Source organism: Botryllus schlosseri, chromosome 3 (genome assembly GCF_051294905.1).
Source record: "Botryllus schlosseri isolate E-star chromosome 3, Bs_hap1, whole genome shotgun sequence".
Taxonomy (NCBI): Eukaryota; Metazoa; Chordata; class Ascidiacea; order Stolidobranchia; family Styelidae; genus Botryllus; species Botryllus schlosseri.
In genome coordinates, this window is record NC_137238.1 from 36,400,946 (window position 1) to 36,420,823 (window position 19,878).

Here is a 19,878-nt window from a genome sequence, read left to right on the forward strand (position 1 = left end):
TAGTTTATGAGTTGACATTCTCACGGATCTATAGATGGGTACTGTATTGTACCATATCAATTTGCTTCGACTTCTCAAGGCGCCGTATATTCGATCCTCCATTTTGGCTGATAATAACAGACTGCTAGCATGTAGCGATGCAGTGGCTGACGTATTTTATTAGCAGTTCCACGTATGCGTGAGTGATACAGCACGTTTTTGCATGTATATTTAACTTTATGTTTGCTGTTTGATGCAAGATAAATGGATAATTAATCTGTTTTTCACACAGCCAGCAAAATGTAATGACTTTATACCGTCACTCATACTTCGAAAATTCAATTTGACTAGAATTATGACTTGACTCGTGACATGACTTGACTTGAGTCGAGTCACTTTTGAAAATCGATTGACGTGACTTGACTCGAGTCAAAATGTGCAATGACTCGAGATGACTCGTGACTCGAAGGTAGTGAGTTGATCCCAACACTTTCAGCGGTAAATAGGATTTACACTGTTTGCTCAATGCCGACGTCAGGAGTAACGTATCAAACATTCGCGGTAAATTCCTATTTTTCAGCAATTTCCGCGTCGGACCCGGTTCGGACAACTACACACTGTTCGTTTCCGGATACTCCGGGAATTCAACCCGCGACGGCTTCTCATGGCACGACAATGCACAATTCTCAACGAAAGACGCAGATCACGATTATTATCCGTTGCGGAATTGCGCTTCTGAATACGGAGGAGGATGGTGGTATCACGGGTGCGCCTACAGCAATCTGAATGGCAACTTCAGCGAAACGGTATTGTGGTATTTTGATGGAGTCATGAGAATAATGTGCTGCTCGGAGATGAAGATTCGCAGAAGATTATGAAGAAGCATACTCGATGCCTGAAAAATACTACTGATCTTTTCCGGATAACTCATTATGACGTCACAACAAAATGTATTATGTCAAAGTTCAAATATGTACTTTTTATGCCACCACAAAGAACATGATGCCTGTTATCCGTCTCATTGAAGATTCTTTGGTATTTTGTATACCTTACCGATTTCATTGCACTTGTTGGCAATGTTGTGGGATGATCTTGACTTCGGAAATGTGTGATTTCCAGTAACGTTCGTGGCTTTGTACTATGTTTCGTATGCTGCGACACGGCCAATCAAGGTTTCAAGGCTTCCTCAGTGGAAAGTACTCTTAAAAGTATAATCCTCTTTAGTAAATTAACTTTCAGTGGCGAGGGGTGTATATTTTCATTATTCGAAAAAGTCGTCTTTTACTACTCAACTCGAATCAGAAAAATTGATACCCTATTAAGTTTCGAGTAGTCTACTATTTTTAACTGACTGTATCAGGGTTGTAATGACTCGAATCACGACTCGACGCGAGTCGGATCGAGTCGCAATTTCTCATTGCCCCAACTTAACTCGAGTCGTTTTCTTAAAAATGGAAAATGTGTAACCGCTCGAATTCGTAACCAGAATGACCCCGCAGTCCGTAATCTCCGGTTTGCATGACAGTCGACAGATCATGCGTACAGGTATAGCGTGCTGAGTGGGATGCGGTTAAACAGGAATTAAGTAGTGTGTGCCGTTTTGGGGGTGTCTTTGTGTGAATTTGTTGCTGTGATAAGTCATGGATTGCATTAGAGCGTTTTATATATATATATTGCCTGCCTTTGTGGTAATATATCCGCCGAATATGCAATGCGTCGCTGAGTCCTGTCGAGCCTGAAAGTATCTTAGTCGTATTTAGTCAGATAGCAAGAAATACGACAGCACGGCTACTAATGACTCGGCTCGGATATATCGTCGCAGTGTTGCAGTTTTGGAGGTCCATATTCAAAACTTGAAAAAAAATCACGTTCTTAGAAAAATTTCATTTCCTTTCGGCCATATCTTTATATAGGTATATGGTTATGTCTGTCTCATTGTTTCAAAGATAATGGTGTCGGAAATACGGATCAAACAAGATGAACACTTTACGTTGAAAGTCGCACTGTGTCCTCTCTCGGTTCATACACTTATAAGTAGGACGATTTTTTCACCTAAAAATTGCGGAAGATTTTGACTTGAAAAATTAAAATTTTAACATTTTTTGACCTTAAAAAACTTTTTTTTTACCAAATTTGGACCTAACCTATGCAAATGATGTGTTGTTAGAATTGTATTACTTATCTTCATTTCTGGTTGGAGCTGACTGTCCTTCCGAAGTAGGGCGAGGCCGCTCACAATTCCATTTGTGTGCCATTTGTGTGCCCAATATCTCGGCGTCACCATTGATTCCAAATTGTCTTGGAAGCAGCATATTGAATGCACAATATCAAAACTAGCTCGGTGTGTGGGAATAATGACCCGTCTTCAATCTTTGGTTTCCAGATCAGTACTACGAACCATCTACTTCTCTTTTTTCCACTCGCATCTGCAATATGGAATCGTAGTATGGGGAAATGCATGTACAACATTTTTGTGCAGAATTCGAACCCTGGAAAACCGTGCGATACGGCTGATCTCATCGGTACCTTTACGTACCAATTTATCGCCTTACTACCGTAAGCATCGAATTTTGCGAGTTGATGAACTGTATCGCTTCGAAGTATCAAAAGTTGTTCACAAATATTTTTCCAATAGTCTCCCTCCTGTGTTTGATGACTTTTTCATACCTGCTAAACATGTCCATTCCCATTACACGAGATCTTCGTCTAAAGGAAACGTCTACTTACCCCAACCCAATAGCAACCTAACTAAGAGATCTATCGACTACTCGGGACCTATCATCTGGAATGCAATACCATCACATATCCGTGAATTGCCTTATAATAGATTCAAAAAAGCCCTACTTGATCACCTCTTGTCGTTACACTAACACTGTTGCCCTACCTCGCCCAGACATTGCTTCATTGATCATTTGCTACCATTGTTTAATTTTTTTTCTATTTTCCTTTCGTAACGAAACATTTTTTTACAGCCAGACTGTTCTGAGTCAAGTGTACCTGTTTGATGCTGGTGTGATCAGACTAGATGACCTTCACGGTCTTATCGATCATTCCTATCTAATACCGAATACTGTGCACGCATATTTTCTGTACGACCATCACTGCCGTTTGTTATGTATTTTGGTTCGATGAAAATAAAGACTCTCTCTCTCTCCTTGGAATCAAATTTTATCAAAATACACCAACCAAAACTCTGTCAACAAAAGGAGTTCGTGTACCACCTAAAAATAGTACATTGAACGCTCTCTCTTTCATGCTGGTGACGTCATATTTTGTGATACGATTGTTGATATGCAATGTTCTTTCCAATTCTCTACTAGTTGCTGACGATTACCCCTGACGAGTGTCAGCCGAAAATATTCGGGTTCATTTCAATATGAATATACTATTTAATCCTTACGAAGTAGTTTAGCCTGGAAAACATTTTTGACTCAAACACTGGCAAGTTTTTTACATGAAAAAAACTTTCTTTTAACGAAATCTGGCCCTATGAAGAATTCCAGTAGGCTATTTACATCACGTATTATGGTAGAAACAATTAAATATTTTTGTAGTACAACGAAAGATACTTTCCTACATTCCTGGACAAAAAGTGTCTGTCCTTGTCAATTGGTTTGTCAAGAATGGAGGAAGAAGGTTCAACAGCAGCAGTTGTTAGCTGACAACAATGAAGCTGTGCGTACACGGCTGGTGACACACCGTGTTGCTTCATTCTGACAATGTTGTCTACATCACAATTTTTCATCGTGCCCTTCTTGATATATGAACTAGGCAATACCAACGCAGTCTTGCTTTAGTTAGGATATTGAAGTACGTTGCGCATAACACCATGTCAACCTATTTGTTACATTTGAATGTTTGTGCATCACGATGAGCAGACAATGGGCCGTATACAACGGAAGGCCTATAAAGTAGGCTACAAGCTGTAAAATGTCAATGGATGAGGTCACCAAACGTGTAAAAATTGATGATACAAATGAAACGCAGGTAGCATAAAAATTTGACTTTTTAAAAAATATTGACGTTTTCTGACTATTCAATATTAATTTGGTATATTACGGCCGGCCATGAAATTTCTTTGTGGTCGGCCACAAAAAAATCTGTAGCCAGTGAGTGGCCACGGGAATGCTGAGAGTCCGTCTCCGATTTATTTAGGTGGATTTTTGCATCTGGGAGGTTTAGATAAAGGTTCAGTTGATCATGTCGAATTTATCTTTTGAAGGAACCAGTGATGGAACAGACATTTGTTATAAATAAACGGTATTTCTTGTCATTGATGTCATAAACCGATGGATATGGGCTACCATCACCACCTATGGGACCTGAAGTCAGTGTTGAGATCAAGTCGCTGCCAACGAGTCACAAGTCAACTCGAGTCATTGCACATTTTGACTCGAATCAAGTCAATCGATTTTGATAGGTGACTCGAGTCAAGTCACTTGATTTTTGAGAGTGACTCAAGTCGAGTCAAGTCACCAGAAGTCAAGTGCAATATTCAAAGTACGGGGCATAATGTTTGCATTTTGTTAGCTGTTTGGAATACAGATTAAGTCCCCATTTATTCTGAATCGAGTCTAATGTAGAGTTGTATATATAGCCTACGTAAGAGGCGTTGTATCGCTCAACCACGCAAGTAACGGTATGTGCAATAATCAGTAAAAATACAGGACCTCCCAAGGAAAAAAATGATACAATATATAGAGCAGCGGTCGGGAACCTGTGGCTCGCGAGCCATATATGACTCTTTTGGGTATGAGATATGGCTCTTTGCCAAATATATAATTGTTTACTGAATTGCTCAATATTGCAGCAACTTGTTGGTAAATTATCATCACGACAAGAATAATTACTCTCGTGACCGTATAAACATGTCTTCGAGAGGTAAAGACAGTACCGTCTTCAGGATTAGGGGCTCGGGCAGCCCTTTTCAAAATCCCCAAGTTTAAGTTAGGTCGCGGGGACCAATATCACTCACGAATTCGAAGTACCCGACTCGAAATCCTGGATTGCACGATACGTTGATTGATCAAAGAGAATAGCAGACTTGGCGATGCCCATGCCAATTGCCCATGAAGGACAACGCAGTTATCAAATATATACACACCGTCTTCCTGATCTTCGGCGACAAATGAACTGCCGTGGAAGTGACATTCACAATTACAAACAACGCCATACCTATCCATGTTCTTGATTGGTAAGTCGCTTTGTCATACCCGCGATAAAATGTAGGCGTGTAGCGCAACATTATATGTTCTTGCCGAAACTTTGAGAATTGAGAAGTCGATCAGTATTTAGATTTTCGGAATCAGGGCAACAGTTGCATTCAGTTCACATCAGTTATTTACGATGAATTGCGTTATCAATGGCGAAGCTTGGCCCATCTGTGCCAATAATAAATATGCAAATCGCCTAATTTTGAGAGAAAAATGTTCAAAATTCAGTCATTCAACGATAGAAAATCCAGGGCATGGTATGGTATGGTATGGAACGAGAATTTTCCATACTCCATACTTGCCTTACTCTCTCCATACCATACTTGCAATTTTCCATACCATACCAACATTGTTCCATACCATACTTGATACATATTCCATACTTTCAAATACTTCAATACCATAAGTATAGTACCTTTTCTAGCATCTATATATTATTGATATTTCGGATGCTGTTATTGCTTAAACTAGCCATGATGCGAATCTAACTCCTGCTGATAGTTTTACAGAGTCTGTTTTGGTGAGGTTTAGTTCACAGTGGTGAGGTGCAGTGTACCTTTACGCGACAGCTTCCGCGAGCAAAATGAGATATAGTCAGCAGATTGTTATCTAGGAATGTCCACAAAAGGGACTGACAACATACGGCCCGCAACGAGATTTTGTCCGGCCCGCGGACAGTTTCCTGGTTTACATGATCATGTGGCCCGCGGCCCCAATCTGCCGAGATTCCCCACTACTTGCCTAAACATCAAATTTTAGTGACTGCATGTTATTATATAGGTCTGCGCACTGCGCGAGAGTGAGTGGAGCTTGGGGTTAAGTTCTTCGAAGCGAGAAGACTTGCATTATCCGCATTTACGATATACTCAACCCTAATGAATTGATATATTGGTACATGTTGGGTAAAGGGGCTTATAAAACGCTTTGAAATCTTAATTGAGGAATGCACTGTGACGTAGTTGATCAGAGAGAAGCAGACATGCGGCGCCTGTATGACAATGCTGTTCTCAAATCCACATTGTATTTTCATTATTGGCGAGAAATGGCTTTGGAGCGACATTTCCGTCGATAAAATACAATCAATAAATACGATTTATTCCTTGTATATATGGGCGAATAATTTATTCAGTCAGCAATCCGGCCCGCCAAGTATTTAATTTTCCTATGTCAGGCCCGCCGACTAGAGAAGTTGCACACCCCTATGCTCCATAAGATATCATTGCATTTCCGGTACGTTGGCATGAGGCACGTGCAAGTTTGAAGTAAATACTCGCAAAATAATTTATAATATAGGTGCAACCTTAAAATATCCCAGCTGCAGGCGATCAATACTTCAGCGATCTGCGTGATTATTAGTACAGTATTAGGTGGGGGTTAGTGTGTCGAGAATTTCACAATAGGTCTACCCCACTCCATGATCTATAATCCTAATGCGAGAGCGTTTGAGATACGACCAATAAGATAGCTCGGTATGTAAATAGTATAAATGTGCGGGTAATGTTCAGAAGAAATGTAATTATCAATCACATTGAGCATTAACTACGTTGCATCATGATTTCTCTTAAGCTCTAGTCACTCAAGGTCGAGGAATGAGGTAGTTGAGTAGCCACCATTACCAATTATTGCGTCACATGATAGACTATGCTTGGAGATGTTAGGCTACTGTTGTCATTATTACATCACAAAATCATGTCATTCCAAGTGCTCGTAAAATAGGGTTGCCATACGTCCGGAATTTCCCGGACATGTCCGGAATTTCACCGTTTACAATACTGTCCGGGCGGAATTCCTAAAATATGCCTAAATGTCCGGAATTTTGAAAGCATAATTTTTTCGTAAATCAATATAATACCATTATTTTTGGGGATATTCATGCTACAAAATAATTTTCTTCTCGCTGGGCGCGATATACTAGCACATTTATTAATTTTTATATGGCGCAAAAACTGCAATAAAATATAAAAAATCTAGCCTTCATTTGCTGAATAAGCCCAATTTTCCTCGCAATTAGACCTATAGAAGAACGATATATTCCTAGAGATGGCTGAGGCCGTTAAAATGATTTATTCAAAGATGGTGGTTCAAAACGTGGGAGTCGTTTGCCTTTATTTTTGGGTTCACGGAGATGCTGAGCGTTAGCTTCAAAAATAACCCATGAGTAGTCTGGGCAAAGGTGCTGATTACTTTGATTAATGAGCTCGACTAATTATGATCAGTACCACGGAACATTTTCAGGTTGGAGATGAAGTCGTGGTTGGAATATAGATAACTAACCTACGGATAGATGCGCAACACATGACTCACGGTCGGGTGATGCGACAACGGCAGATTTGTTGTCGCCTCATAGCATGAAACGGGAGAGTAATTGCTAGTCCAGTAGATGACGACCCTAGCGCTCAAATTAAATAAAGTTGATCTTATTTGAAAGCTACAGTCGCACTGATTCTGATAATATACATTGAATTTTCATCAGGGCAATGGAACCACCCCGAAATAGCCTTCAATATCTGAAAATCTGAATTATCGCAACCCAGCACGGACCGGTATTATGGTCATTGTCCTGCGGCGTTGCGATTGTTTATAACAGTGCTTTTCAACCTGTGTGACGGTTCGCACTGATGCGAATGAAAAAAATTTCAGAGCGAATGACGAAGGTGGTGCCAATAATGCGAATGAAAAATCCGGATGAGTCCGAATGAAAATCGTAAATAATTGTTCATTTTTCTGACGCAGAATAATTCGAAGAAAAGCTAATTGGAAATTCAAGGGCAGCGTGACTGTTGTAGTTGAGACGCAATTGTAAAGAAATGACGCACCACTATAATCGTAGCTCTCACAAACCGTAGTGAATTGATGTTGTCGCACTATAATTATTACATAGTCAAAAGCCAGGCTTGGAAGTTGGTGTATAGTTACAAACATACAGTGTATAAGCCCGTCTGAGCCAACGGCAGGCTGGAAAAATGACGTCAAATTGATTTTCTGCTTTCTTTCGCTAAGCATTAAACAATCAACACTTCCGTAATAACTGTTCGATTAGCGCGAGGCCCGAGGATAGTAGTAAATACCATCATTACGGACTCACATTTGCAAGTTAATGTAACTCAAATTTTACTCCTTCGAGGGTTATTAAAGTATGGTGCGGTGCAAATGCTATCTGTTTATCTGTATGTAAAGTTTGATGTGCCGCTAATAAAATACGGGGCCAAAAACATCGGCGGCGACGAAACCTTGGCTAAAATTGACTGACGCTGGATGACTAAACCTTTCAATATGAAAATGCTCCGTTGTCGACACGGAATAGTCCCGTTCTTGCAATCTGAGTAGACAGTAGTACAAATGCCACACGCATAGGAATTAACTTCACGAAAATTTGAAATCGCGTGCGTCCGACATATTTTATAGAGCTGCGTTGGATAGAATTGCGGTGTGCGTGTTCCGTATGCCATATGTCCTAAAATTGTAGCATATCCTACAGTAATACTAAAAAATTAATTCCTTTTCATAGGTGAGGCTCGGGTCGCGAGATGCCACAGAAATTCAGATTTTGGTGGTAGTCTAAAATGCTGCTTTAAGATTATTAAACTGTTATCACTTTTAAAGTTAGATTAAGCTAAAGAGCCGAACAAACAGTATCCTGACTTCATTCAAACAGAAAATGAGAAATCGAAAACAAAAAACATATCTGAAGTCGGAGCAACGTATCATTAAGGTGGCGAGCTCTAATTTGCCTATTGCTTAATTAATGGTATTGGACTTTATTTCCCAAGACATCAGGCACAAGCCTCAGCACAAGCATGTGGATTTTTCACCCTTTCGACAAACTTGAGCTTCCGGGACCTTTGTGTCATCTCTCAAAGACGATTTCTTGCAGTAAGCATTTCTCACTCGCGGAAAATACGCTGTATTTTAGATAGGAGTGCAGGGCTGTTCTTAAAACCTGGCCATCCAAGCTCTATGGTATGCGTAATAGTATAATGTCCAACAACTAGTTTGACTGAGAATCGTATTATTAGTGAAATAATTGAAATCAAAACGATGGAAAAGAGTTGCTTTTTTAATGAGACACGTCATGGCCTGAAAACTATAATATCCAATTAGTTGCACATCTGAACAGAATATTCTTATGTATCTTCTTTATGTATAGCAATTTTCGGTTGGCTTGTGCGAATGAAATTTATTTAAAAAAAAGTGCGAATGAAGCTCAAAAAGGTTGAAAAGCACTGGTTTATAACAATGCCGATTTTCAGACTTTGAAGGCTATTTCGGGGTGATTCCATTGCATTAATGAAAGCTTAATGTATATTATCAGAATCAGTGCGACTGTAGCTTTCAAATAAGATCAACTTTATTTAATTTGAGCGCTCGGGTCGTCATCTATGGCAGTGCTCTTCAACCTTTTTCGACGTGGTACACCCTTTTAACGTTTGCTCAAAACTCGTACACCCCTGTTCATTAGGGGTCTTCAAAAATGACTTTTTTCCTCAAATCGTACTGGCTACTTGATAAAATTGTTAGGTTACCTAACTTAAGCCTACACACCAAATTTGGTTCAATTCCAACCAGTAGCCGCATGGCTACGGGAGAAGAAAGTTTCTATTTATTATATAAAAATAAATAACGAAAAATGTGAAATTTTTCTGTTGTCTATAAAAATGATGTTCTTCAAATTTGATTCTATTCTAACCAGTAGAAGCGGAGTTATTGCCGTAAAAAAAAATTGGATTTGAATAAAATAGTATTTGGTCACAGAGTTTATTCGCAGCTAGTTAGGCCGCCCGTCACGCAAATTGGAATTTATTTCGTGTCAGCCCCAAAACAGCATGACATTACAAACGATAATCAACCTAAATTTAACAGTATTGGGGAGAAAGTAAGTAAAGCTACTGCTGCAGAAGCGGTAATTCAGATCAGCGATGATAGCAGGCGCACCAGCCTACTGCGTATCAGGCCTGCCTCACACCACACACAGTCGATAGTAGCACATGGGCTGGAAGAGATGTCAGTAACCTCAGATCGTGTGCCGCTATACACAGTCTATTGTCGCTAATTGGCATCACTAATAACAAAATACTAAATTGCAAATGTATGGCGAAAGATAGGATATAAAATCGGCATTTTAAAACAAAAGGGTTTCGATTTCAACATGGAAGCTGTTTCGACCCTGGCTGGCTACGTCACTTCATTCATGTGCATTGCGGTATTTATTAACGCCGGGTAGGAAGTACCGTTTCAAGAAGTCTGAGCTATCGCGGCGGTTTCCTTAAAAATCACTTAAAGACAAATGACTAAAGCTCAGACCTGGGCAAAGTGCGGCCCGCGGGCAAAATGCGGCCCGCGAAGCCATCCTGTGCGGCCCGCGAAAGGTTGCTTGGAATTCTTAACATACAACCTGCTTTTTTAATGATGATGCGTGGACTAAAATTTAGGCTGTATCAACTAAACAGACAATTCGTTTGCTTTGAAGCCTGTTCATTAATATGTCACGACTACGCTTCCTACATTCCTTTCATGCGTACTCCAGATTCAAAATAAAGGCATTGTGGCAAAGTATGAGCAACAATTAAATCCATAAGAAATAATCACTCTTTCCATAGTTTAGGTCAAACCTTCTTAGTTGCGATTGTCACGTTACGCATTATACGGTACGAGTTTCAAATCGTAACGTGAGGCGTTTCCAAATCTGTAGTTGGTAAAACCAGTCAATCAGTGCTCGCGACTGCTATATGACTCATCATCATCATCATACCTAATATCTATCACCCATAAAGGATGAAAGTTCATGTCAAAAAGAGGAAATCGAAAGCTGAAATTCATAGAGGGTTTAGCGCACTAATATTTGTATACTGGAGTTAGGGGTAGACTCGTCATTTTAGTTTTTGCCAATCATGTCGGTGGAAGTAACGGTTTGAATTATGACAAATACACAAATCTCTCGGTCAAGAGAGGGCGAACTTCAGGAAAACTGCAAACTTCGCTCAACATCAAGGCTATTCGAGCTGCACACTACTCGGAATAAAGCGACCAAAGCGACCAAGCTTTGTACTATCCCATATACATTTCAGTGCAGTGGCTCTCGAACTGGGGGCCGCGAAAGCATCTGAAGGGAGGCGCGAAGCCGAAGTTAAATGTATTTTTTTTCGTGCCCCGCGCGATTTACTCCAAGCTCATAGTATAGTTATTGCTCTGTGTATTGTCCAAATTTGATATTATAGAATTCCCTCATCAACAACTATAACCTTCCATGGCATTAAACCATCCGTTGGATTGGGCGTGAACATTTTCACTATCATGAAGCGGGGCGTTCCTAAAATAAGTTCGAGAACAACTGTTTTAGTGTCTTAATAGAAGAACGTCGATAGGGGTTTAAAAAGAGTTAAAAACGTATCATATTTAACATTGTTTCGAATCCTGACGGCAGATAGCAATTTCATTAATTAACCGCCACGGTTTCAACCGTGTTATTATTATATAAAATAATTGCCCACCCCTGCTATAGCTGAACACATGTTTGTTAACTGCATACTTTCCAACACCAAACGGAACCATTGGTCTATTGCCGACGGCTAAATGAATAGGAGAAAGATTTGCTTATGACATCACAATCAAGCGTTGTACAGTATTACCCAGGGATATCTAGAAGTCTAGGAGTTCTAGATATCCCCGAGTATTACCTTTGAGATAACATCGTACCATATTGCTCATTAACCTGTGCGTCAACCTGTACTGACCCATAAACCTGCCTTTGTGATAGCTAGCCATCGGCTCATTGTAATTCGGATCTGGTACACCCCTGTACACCCCATCCGAGTGGTACACCCTTTGCAAATTCTGGTACACCCTAGGGTGTACGACCACCCCGGTTGAAGAGCACTGATCTATGGGGTTAGCAATTACGCTCTCGTTTCATGCTATGAAGCGACAACGAATCTGCCGTTGTCGCATCATTCGTCCGTGAATCACGTATTGCGCATCTATCCGGAGGTTAGTTATATAGTTGGAAACCGCTGAATGTGGGGTGTTAATAACGCTTCGTGGTGCGCACCGGCAAAAGGCTGATGAACAACCTTTTCGGCGTGACATTAACATGACTTAACGATCTACAATTACGCTCCCTGTATTTTCGAAGTCATCATCCTCCACCATCCCCACCGCTAACTCTGATCATGTGGGCGAAGACAGGATCAAACTATATAGTAATATATGGAAGAACCAATATTATTGACAGAATTAATTCAAAAAATTTAACGACCAGATGCAACAAGAAACCAGAGGCATATAGCAAGCCCCCCAGAAGTTGCATCGATTACCCTTTGGTGGGCCAAAAATTATTGTTTATATGGGCGGGAAGGGGCTGAAAAAATGAGGTTTCGGTCCCGGTTACACAACACAAAGCCACATACTCCCGAATCGGATCGTGACCGTTACAGGTCATTTCAGCTTTCCCAGTGTGACGTTATATTGACAGACAATGTGCTAATACTTCATTTCGGAATCCACTGGTGGGCGCTAAAGAGTGTCCGGAATTTGGGTCACAGAAATATGCTAACCCTATCCTAAAACCGTTGCACAAGCGTGTATTTGATCCTACACATCGTTCAATAGTTCACGCTCACACATAACAAAAGCGATCTTATTCCGTGAACAGCGAACAACGTACGCTTCTTGAAGCTTGCACTGATCACGATAAAATGTATAAAACACCAAAGTATGGAAGTATGGAAATGTCGTTCCATACCATGGATTAAAATCTTCCATTCCATACCATACTTGCATTGTTCCATATTCCATACCAAAATATCGATCCATACCTTACCATGCCCTGGTGCTGACCAAGCCGAACGTGCTTAAACTGGTCTTGGGGTATAGGAAGCTTATTTCCACAAATTACAATATGATAGGAGAATCCGAGGAAAATGCTCATATATGGGGTATTTTAGTGTTCGATATGTAGGACAGAATAGATTTAAGCAGCACAGTGTCGTTCCGCCGACGTATTTGTGTTTTACATTTGTCACATTTCGTGATTTCACTAAAGACGGACCTACTAAAACATTTAATATTTGCTGTTAGGATTAAATGTAACCTAGTTTGAATATAATGAATAACATAAATTTAAAAAAACGTCCAAATTCGGTGATATCTTACAAAATACAGCCATCTGCAGAAACCAATGACATTTAGAGCTCAGCGCCTCCGATTTACCCTAAAATCGTTCTCTATTTGTTGTCCAGTGTTATTGTTATTATAACGCCGTATACTGGAATTAAAGGCTTCGCCCGAGGCTGGCGTTCCGATTGCCTGATGATATGTTTTTATGTGGTTTCACATTCTTTGCTCCATAACGTATCTGTTTGGTACGAGCTATTTATGGCAATTTATAATTATACGCGTTGATAAATGAATGTAGAACGCAGCGCTTGTAACGAAACCAAATCACAAGCGACAAAAATACTTTCCAATGAGGTCGACTTTCAGTTCAGTTCGTTTATAGTTCATCCAGAATTTCATCAGTTTCAAAACACCACAAGAAGTTCGCCTGATCAAGACGCCACAAACATTTCGTCTGATCAAAACACGATTGTAATTTACTAAAGTTATAGGTCCTTTATCGTTACTCACAGACACACATCATTCAATTTAGACGGTAAAGGTAGTAACCTCTGAAAAACTGCTAATGGTTTTATAGACTTTAAAAACATCTACTTTTCAAAGATACTTAACAGAGTACTTTTCAGTCCTACCATTTACCATCTTGAAGTATTATTTTTTACAGATTTTGATAATTGCTACTTTTACTCGTACTTGAGTAGAAATTTACCGTGTTACGTCTACTTGTGTCACAACGCTGATTACTTTGAATACAGCTGAGGGTATGCACTAAGGATGGTGTGAACCTGTGAAACGTTCAGGTTCGTGTGAAATCGAACCTTTTTGAAAGGTTCTGTGTGAACCAGAGTTGGATCAATTACATTATTTCAGTTCAATTACAATTACAATTACAATTACTTTCATGCATGTTTCAATTACATTACAATTACAATTACTCCATGCTAAAAATATCAAATTACAATTACAATTACAATTACTCCTTGCATGCTTCAATTACATTACAATTACAATTACAATTGCTGCTGTTGAACATGTAATTGAATAATCATAAATTCAACCGTGCTCCTTGACAACCGTAGCGTCGTAATTAACAACAATTCAAGTATTCATGTTACATTCATGATGCGCAAATACCCGTTAATTAATAAAAAGAAAAAACGTTTTCGAACTATTCCAGTATGCAGTATGTCGTTGAAAAAAGTATTATAATATATGCACGTGTTGGATTTGCGTATATAGTATATAATTAAAGAAATAGTATTATTTTTATCGAGGGACGTAGGAATTAGGATGAGGAGTAAAAACAAAACCGTGCTTTGTCAGATAAGACGTTATATAATATCCAGTGGTCTGGTTAGTTAGCCAGACGAAGTAACGATGCAGCATCGTGATCTGAACTCGTATTGTAGATTGCCAACCCACGGATAGATGCGCAAGATGTGAGTCACGGATGAATGCACCGACAAACGTACTGCAGAGCCGGCTAAAAGCAACAAACTTTGTAGTCCTAGAGCTGGCGATCCAAGCGTCCAAATTTGATGCATCTGGTCTTTATCGTAAGCTATTGATGCACTAATTTTGAAAATACAAATTAAAATCTCGTCAGGGCAATGTAACTGCTCCAAAATAGCCGTTTAAGGCCGACTGTTCTGAAAAGTGAGAGCGTTGCAGCAGCATGACCACAACTATGACCAATTACGCCCAGCGATTGTTCAGAACAATGCCGATTCCCAGACTTTCACGACTATTTTGGGATGGTACCATTGCCTGGAAATATACTTTTATTGCGGAATCAGTGCGATTAGGACCATACATATCAAATTTCGACGCTTGGATCGCCAGCAATTGGACTATCAATTCTGCTGCTTTTAACCGGCTCAGCAGTTCGCTTCTCGGCGTATTTAATCGTGAGTCACGTGTTGCGAATCCATCTGTTGGTTAGTAATCTAACAATTGTATACAATGGCAGCCGAGGCCAGCATAGCGGTAAAAATAAAAAACTTCGCCTGCAAGGGCGCAGTCAAGGGCTTCCGCGAATGGATCCATCAAATTCCTTGTCGACATTTAAAGAGAATGCATTATAAGTCAATTATTTTATGTTGTGCTTGTCAGGTCTCAATAGCAATTTAATGTAATTGAACTTGTAATTGAGCAAAATTTTTGTCAAATTACAATTACAATTACAATTACACGCAATAAAAATGCTTCAATTACAATTACATTACAATTACATTGAAAAATGTAATTAATTACATTCAATTACAATTACAAATTACAATTGATCCAACTCTGGTGTGAACGCGAATGTGAACGTCATGACGTCACGCGGCGTCATATTGCTAATTCCAACCCTACATTTCTGTGAAGTGATAGCCTATATGTATGTACACGATACCTTGCGACGACTCCGGCCACATATTGCCGCAATGCTGAAGTACAATGACGTTTTAACCGTCGCGAAATGTATCAACTGGGACAATCAAATGATATAATAATCCCCATCAACAAGTTATAAGGAAGCCAACACTCCAATCGCACTGATCTGATTTTTATGATACAATAAACATATGAGATCAAGCTTGACTCGTTTATGAACGTGAACCTCTAAATTTCCGAGGTTCACACACAGAACCCGAACGCGAACCTCACGTTCACACCATCCCTATTATGCACTAGTTATGCCACTATTGTGCGATGTACTCGTCTGCTATTGAAGACCTACAAATATAGTACAAAAAGAACGAACGCATTAAATATAACGTGTACCTGTACACATTTTCATCGGTCCAAATGTAAGCTTTAGTTGAATTGAGTGCCAAAGTAGCTACCGTGATAAAATATTTTGATTCGAGGTCGTAAATTAAGTGCAAAGCAAAGTTGTCATCGTATAATCACTCAATAAAGGAAGGCCTTGAACTGATGCGAAAAATTACGTCTATGCTGGGGTTTGAATGAAATGCGATATAGTTTGATCATACGAGAGGGAATACAAATACTCAATAGAGGTTGTGTTACTGCGTTGCTGCGAACGCTTTACGTGACACTAGCCTGCGGTCAACTCAAAGATTCAAAACAACACACTTGGCTTCGACTTCCTCACGTTCATGTCAATAATATGAAGCCAACCCGTAATTTTTTTTTGTGAATTCGGCGACGTCCCGGCCCATTTGCGCAGTAACAACAAGGTTTTTAGCGAATATTTGCACCATGTACGGCCACAAACACGCGATATTGGTTGCCGTCGGAAATATTTTCTTAACCCTGAATAATTCCATTGCTTCAATAGCAATTTCATACCTATATAGGCTATACAGTTAAAACAAGATAAGTGTGCAGTGTGCGTATATAAAGTCAAGTTGGCAACCGAATTTGATAAAAAATGTTCTATCGGCGATGCAGCATAGGACATTCACGATTATTGAGTGCTAATAGAATCAGGGTTGTCGAAATCAGGGTTTCCCAAATTCGTGGGCGCACAGAGTAAATCGACTGTTTTCTCAGTAAATATTGAACAACATGCTATGGAACAGTTGAAGATATATTGCTATAGCCTAAATTATATGAAGGCCGAGATATGGTAATAATTACGGTTGGTATTCGGGATCACATTTTTAATCCCGGAATCGATATTTGCCCGGGATTTGTCATGATTAACAAAGTAGAAGAAATCACCCACGCAAGCAGCCCTTACCAAGTTCACATAATGTAGTACTGACAGATAACACGTGAGCATAGCGTGAATCCTCGTGAACAAAGTTTGTGATTTCGTACTCAAAATATACAACAGTTCAAAATGGTGTTTAGTGGAGTTGCCAAAAATGCCGCGTTGTATGTATATTATTGATAAAACAATCTATGTGCCTGCAAGAAGCTATCCGAAAATGCAATAACATTTCGCGCAAAGCGTTTGAAAGTACCTAGCCATCGGCGAGTGGTGAGCCAAGGATCTCGATTGTTTGGACCGGTGCCGGTCCGCGAGGAGTTCACCACTGGTCCTGAAAAACCACATAGTTGTGTTGTGAAGTTTGTGAGAAGTGAAGGATCCTAATTACATTGATAAAAATCGAAACTGCACATGTTGACAGCTTTATTCCAAACATGTAACTTAGAGACACAGTGTCGTATGCCTCTTCTTTCTAAATCTAAAATTGGCCCCTAATAAATGCTCAGTCGTAATTAGATGCAAGATGAGCGTTTCCACCTAACAATGTAGCGATGTTCTTTTTCGCGTGATCTGTGATAGGGAGAGTAATTTGTTCATCATGCCTCTGAACGCATTAGCCAGTAAGAAAAATGTTCGGAGGCATCCGAGTCGAGACAATTTGATGTCGGGGGTGGTGTAGAAGCACTTTGACCCCGAAGGTATTCTTTCCTTTATTGATATCCTACGTATATCATATAGACTTATAGAGCATCACTGTGGTAATGTCGAGACGTGACCGCGCAATTCGCAAGTGCCACGTATTCACCCCAATCACAATAAGGAGTGGTTGGTTTGTTTGATGTACGTAGGGGAGACCGGGGACAATTGTAACACTTTTCGTATTTTCCAACATTGCGTGTTTTTCTCGTGGAAATTTCATTTCCAAAGTTTTATATAAAGAAGCCAACAACTCGATAGTTGATATGAAAACTAAATTGGAACTCAATCAACAATCAATCATGGAAATTTTGGGTCGCAAAAATCGCTGCTCAAATGTTACAATCGCCCCGTACCCAGGGGCAATTGTACCACCCTTGCGGGGCAATTGTAACAGTGTTATTTGTAACTAAACAGAAACTAAATGAACAACGAAAACGGAAGCACAAATTGTAATATTGCATGAAACTAAAGGAAGAGACGTTTGAACGCTTCCAGGCTACGCCCCATCGCATTTATGGCATCTGAATGCAATATCACCCTTCGTGTCTTGTTCAAGCTTAAAGTGTACAAGAGACACATTCATTCCATCATCTCCCTACACATATTCGGCCTCTTCTACCAAGGTTCTGTTGTTCAGTGGGCATAATAGGTTGGTCATTCGGTCACCTGCGAAGGTGCGAAACCGACCTGGCTAACATATCTTGGTTGAATGGGCCGATGATATTATAGTAAAACGAGGACGCAACATTGTGTGGCGTCAAAGCTATAATGACATTTATCTGTGCTGTAGAAAATTAACATAAATTGTTGACATCAAATATCAAAATGTAAGTGGGCCATGATCAAAGTCAGAGGACGAGAATTAAGCCATGAATATTGAAGTTCGACACACCAAAAGTCGATCAACATGAGAAAGGGTGGTTGAATCACGAAAATAACCGGAACCGTCAGATTCACATCACCACTATTGTATGGCCGTTTCGCCAGATGATCATGTTAGAATTGGTATCGCAAGGCAGTATCTGTTCTGTTGAACTTCTGGCTGTTGCAAGATTATTCTGCAGTAGATGAATGGTAATACCAACATACGAACAAAGACATTCAGAATTGATAACATATTGTAACGGGGCAAAAGTAACAGAGTGTTACGATTGCCCCTGACACGCTCGACCATGATTAGCGTCTCAGTATGGTACCTTCCCGGCGATGCAAGTCCTATTATTTCCATCACCACGGTAGACTATAGTAACATTGTTCCTGCTACACATATTACGTTGTAACTACTTGAGGTACTATTCGTCTAGACAAATTATTCCAGACCAGAAAAACTTTACTCAAGGGTCAAAAATTTCGTTTTTTGCGAATTATTCCGGGGTTTCGCATCGTAGCTCAACGTAACTCCAGGTATAATAGGAGAGATAACTACTGCGTGCGCACTTAAAATATCAAGCTGATTTCTCCATCCTACTAGCGGTGAGGTCGATTGTTACATTTGCCCCTAGTTACATTTGTCCCCGGTCTCCCCTACATGGTGTTTCGACTATATTGGTCATTTTACACCAGTTCGTTATTCTTTGTTTTTATTCCGTATTTACCAACTTGTAGCTCGGCCCATTTCTAGGCCTTTATACGACACCGCTTGCGCGGATCACGTGGCGAGGAACTCTTCTTAGTCTTTTCCGTTTCAACACAGCAAGATTGCGGGGCCATCGTGACAGAAGATTTGTAGATATTATATTGTTCAAACTTGAATACGGATTGCAGAATTAATCCTAATCTGTAGAAATGCGCCGTGAACATTTGATACGAGAGTGGTATAATTCGCTTGTGTTTGTTTGCGCAGTGAGCTGGTGCTGGAATATGATACGCAGGTAGGCTATATATAGGCCAACCCCTTTCGAACCGGGAAACATGAAGTCAGGAAGTTTTGGCCAACATACGGCTGGGCAAAACGCGTTGCTAAGAAGATCGGCGGCGATAAAACCTATAGGTCGAAGTTGACCGTGGCTGGTTGGCCAGAACCTCCGGTATTGATTTGTCAGGTTGTCGAAATGGTTGGCACCAAATAGTCGCGTCCTTGCAATCTGAGAAGACAGTAGTAGGCCTACACTACAAATGCACCCACAGAGAAAAATATTTCGCCTCAATATGAAATCACGTGCGTCCGACGTGTTTCATAGAGACGCGTTGTGTACAACTGCTCGCTCCGCG

General features: G+C 40.1%; 2 protein-coding genes across 4 annotated transcripts in view; both read left to right on the forward strand.

Moving 5' to 3' along the window:
• Nucleotides 1-19,878, forward strand: part of LOC145436463 (putative mitochondrial import inner membrane translocase subunit Tim8 A-B) — a 246,314-nt gene that overhangs the window by 34,161 nt on the left and 192,275 nt on the right. The gene's annotated exons all lie outside the window — the stretch shown is intronic.
• Nucleotides 1-19,878, forward strand: part of LOC145436450 (microfibril-associated glycoprotein 4-like) — a 75,717-nt gene that overhangs the window by 29,067 nt on the left and 26,772 nt on the right. Inside the window, exon 5 of one of the 2 annotated variants that reach the window (XM_080313798.1) lies at nt 560-2,757. The exons of the other annotated variant lie outside the window; for it this stretch is intronic. Within the exon in view, the coding sequence (XP_080169924.1) occupies nt 560-857 (298 nt within the window). The 3' untranslated portion in view covers nt 858-2,757. Of the gene's footprint in view, nt 1-559; nt 2,758-19,878 lie in introns of those variants that run through there. 2 annotated transcript variants of the gene reach the window in all.